The 1160-nt window shown below is 43.4% G+C and overlaps 1 protein-coding gene across 1 annotated transcript in view; it reads right to left on the reverse strand.

Moving 5' to 3' along the window:
• Positions 1-222: 222 nt before the first annotated feature.
• acad9 (acyl-CoA dehydrogenase family member 9) overlaps positions 223-1160 on the reverse strand; it is a 22358-nt gene continuing 21420 nt past the window's right edge. The window contains exon 16 of the mRNA XM_015394394.1: positions 223-420. Within this exon, the coding sequence (XP_015249880.1) occupies positions 238-420 (183 nt within the window). The 3' untranslated portion in view covers positions 223-237. The remainder of the gene's footprint in view (positions 421-1160) is intronic.

Consider the following 1160-nt stretch of genomic DNA (forward strand, 5'->3'; position numbering starts at 1 on the left):
GCAGATCTTTTAGTTATCAGGCTCCTCTCCTGTGGAACCAACTACCAGTTTTAGTCCGTGAGGCAGACACCCTGTCTACTTTAATCTGACTGGATGATCTGGTTGAATTGTTTCTGTAAAGTTCCCTGAGATGACATGTTGTGAATTGGAGCTACAGAAATAAAATGATTTGTCCAACGGTTGCTAAGGACAGGAAGTGTCCCTCAGTCACACCAATGTATGATGAAGCTCAGGGTTTTATTTTCTATTTAGGTCCCGGTTCTCCACCCTCCTCCGGTCCCTGACACCAACCTCATGGTCGTGGTTCCTGAGGCCGATGCTGATTGAACGGCTGGCTCTGGACAGGACGGCCGTCATGGCGTAGAGGTGGATCAGAACGTCTGCTACCCTCTTCAGGACAAGTTGTTCATCCACGATGCTCTGAAATGGCGGGAGGGAACAGGACACAGTACAACTGTAAAGGTTGGTTCTAGAGTCTGTTATCTACGTCATCAAAGGTCAGGCTATAGCAAAGGCAAGAAGGCAGCCAATAAGGTCCCATAATGTAGAGGGAACCCTGTAGAGTAGGGGTCACGGGTTATTGGACCGCTGTCCGGATCCGGACCCAATCTGATTTAAAACATTTATAAATTACCGCCCCGCAGCGCTCCAGACCTCCTGTCCAAAGCAAAGCCTACAGCCTCTGCTGTTCCTCCCGTCTTGTTGCTCTCCGACTTAGCCTCGGAGTTCGATGAGAGCATCGCGTTATTATTATTAAATTCGTAGGAGCAAAACATGCAGAAATTAACGCTTAATTTAATATGACAGATTAAAAATATCCCCATCAGTATCCAGCAGATGTGTGGTTTCTGATGGAGATGAGAAATCTGCTTCCTGGTCTGTATCATCTGATCTGAATTACCAATAGTTTAATTTAAAATCAGCGGGGTCCGAATAAAGAAAATCATCAGTCAGTAAAGGTCTGCAGACATTTTTAATGATCCGTTACCCTAAACAGAATTTATCACAGAAATAAAAGGAGGTGTTTATGCATCCATGTTATACATTGAATTTTTAAATAAAAAACAAAATGAGTAGAGAACAACAATCATCCAGTTTGGTACATAGACAAGTTCCTGATTGCCAGCTGAATTCATCGTTTGTTATTTTCTTTCTTTTTT

The sequence above is a fragment of the Cyprinodon variegatus genome, unplaced genomic scaffold, assembly GCF_000732505.1.
Source record: "Cyprinodon variegatus isolate N-32 unplaced genomic scaffold, C_variegatus-1.0 Scaffold683, whole genome shotgun sequence".
NCBI lineage: Eukaryota > Metazoa > Chordata > Actinopteri > Cyprinodontiformes > Cyprinodontidae > Cyprinodon > Cyprinodon variegatus.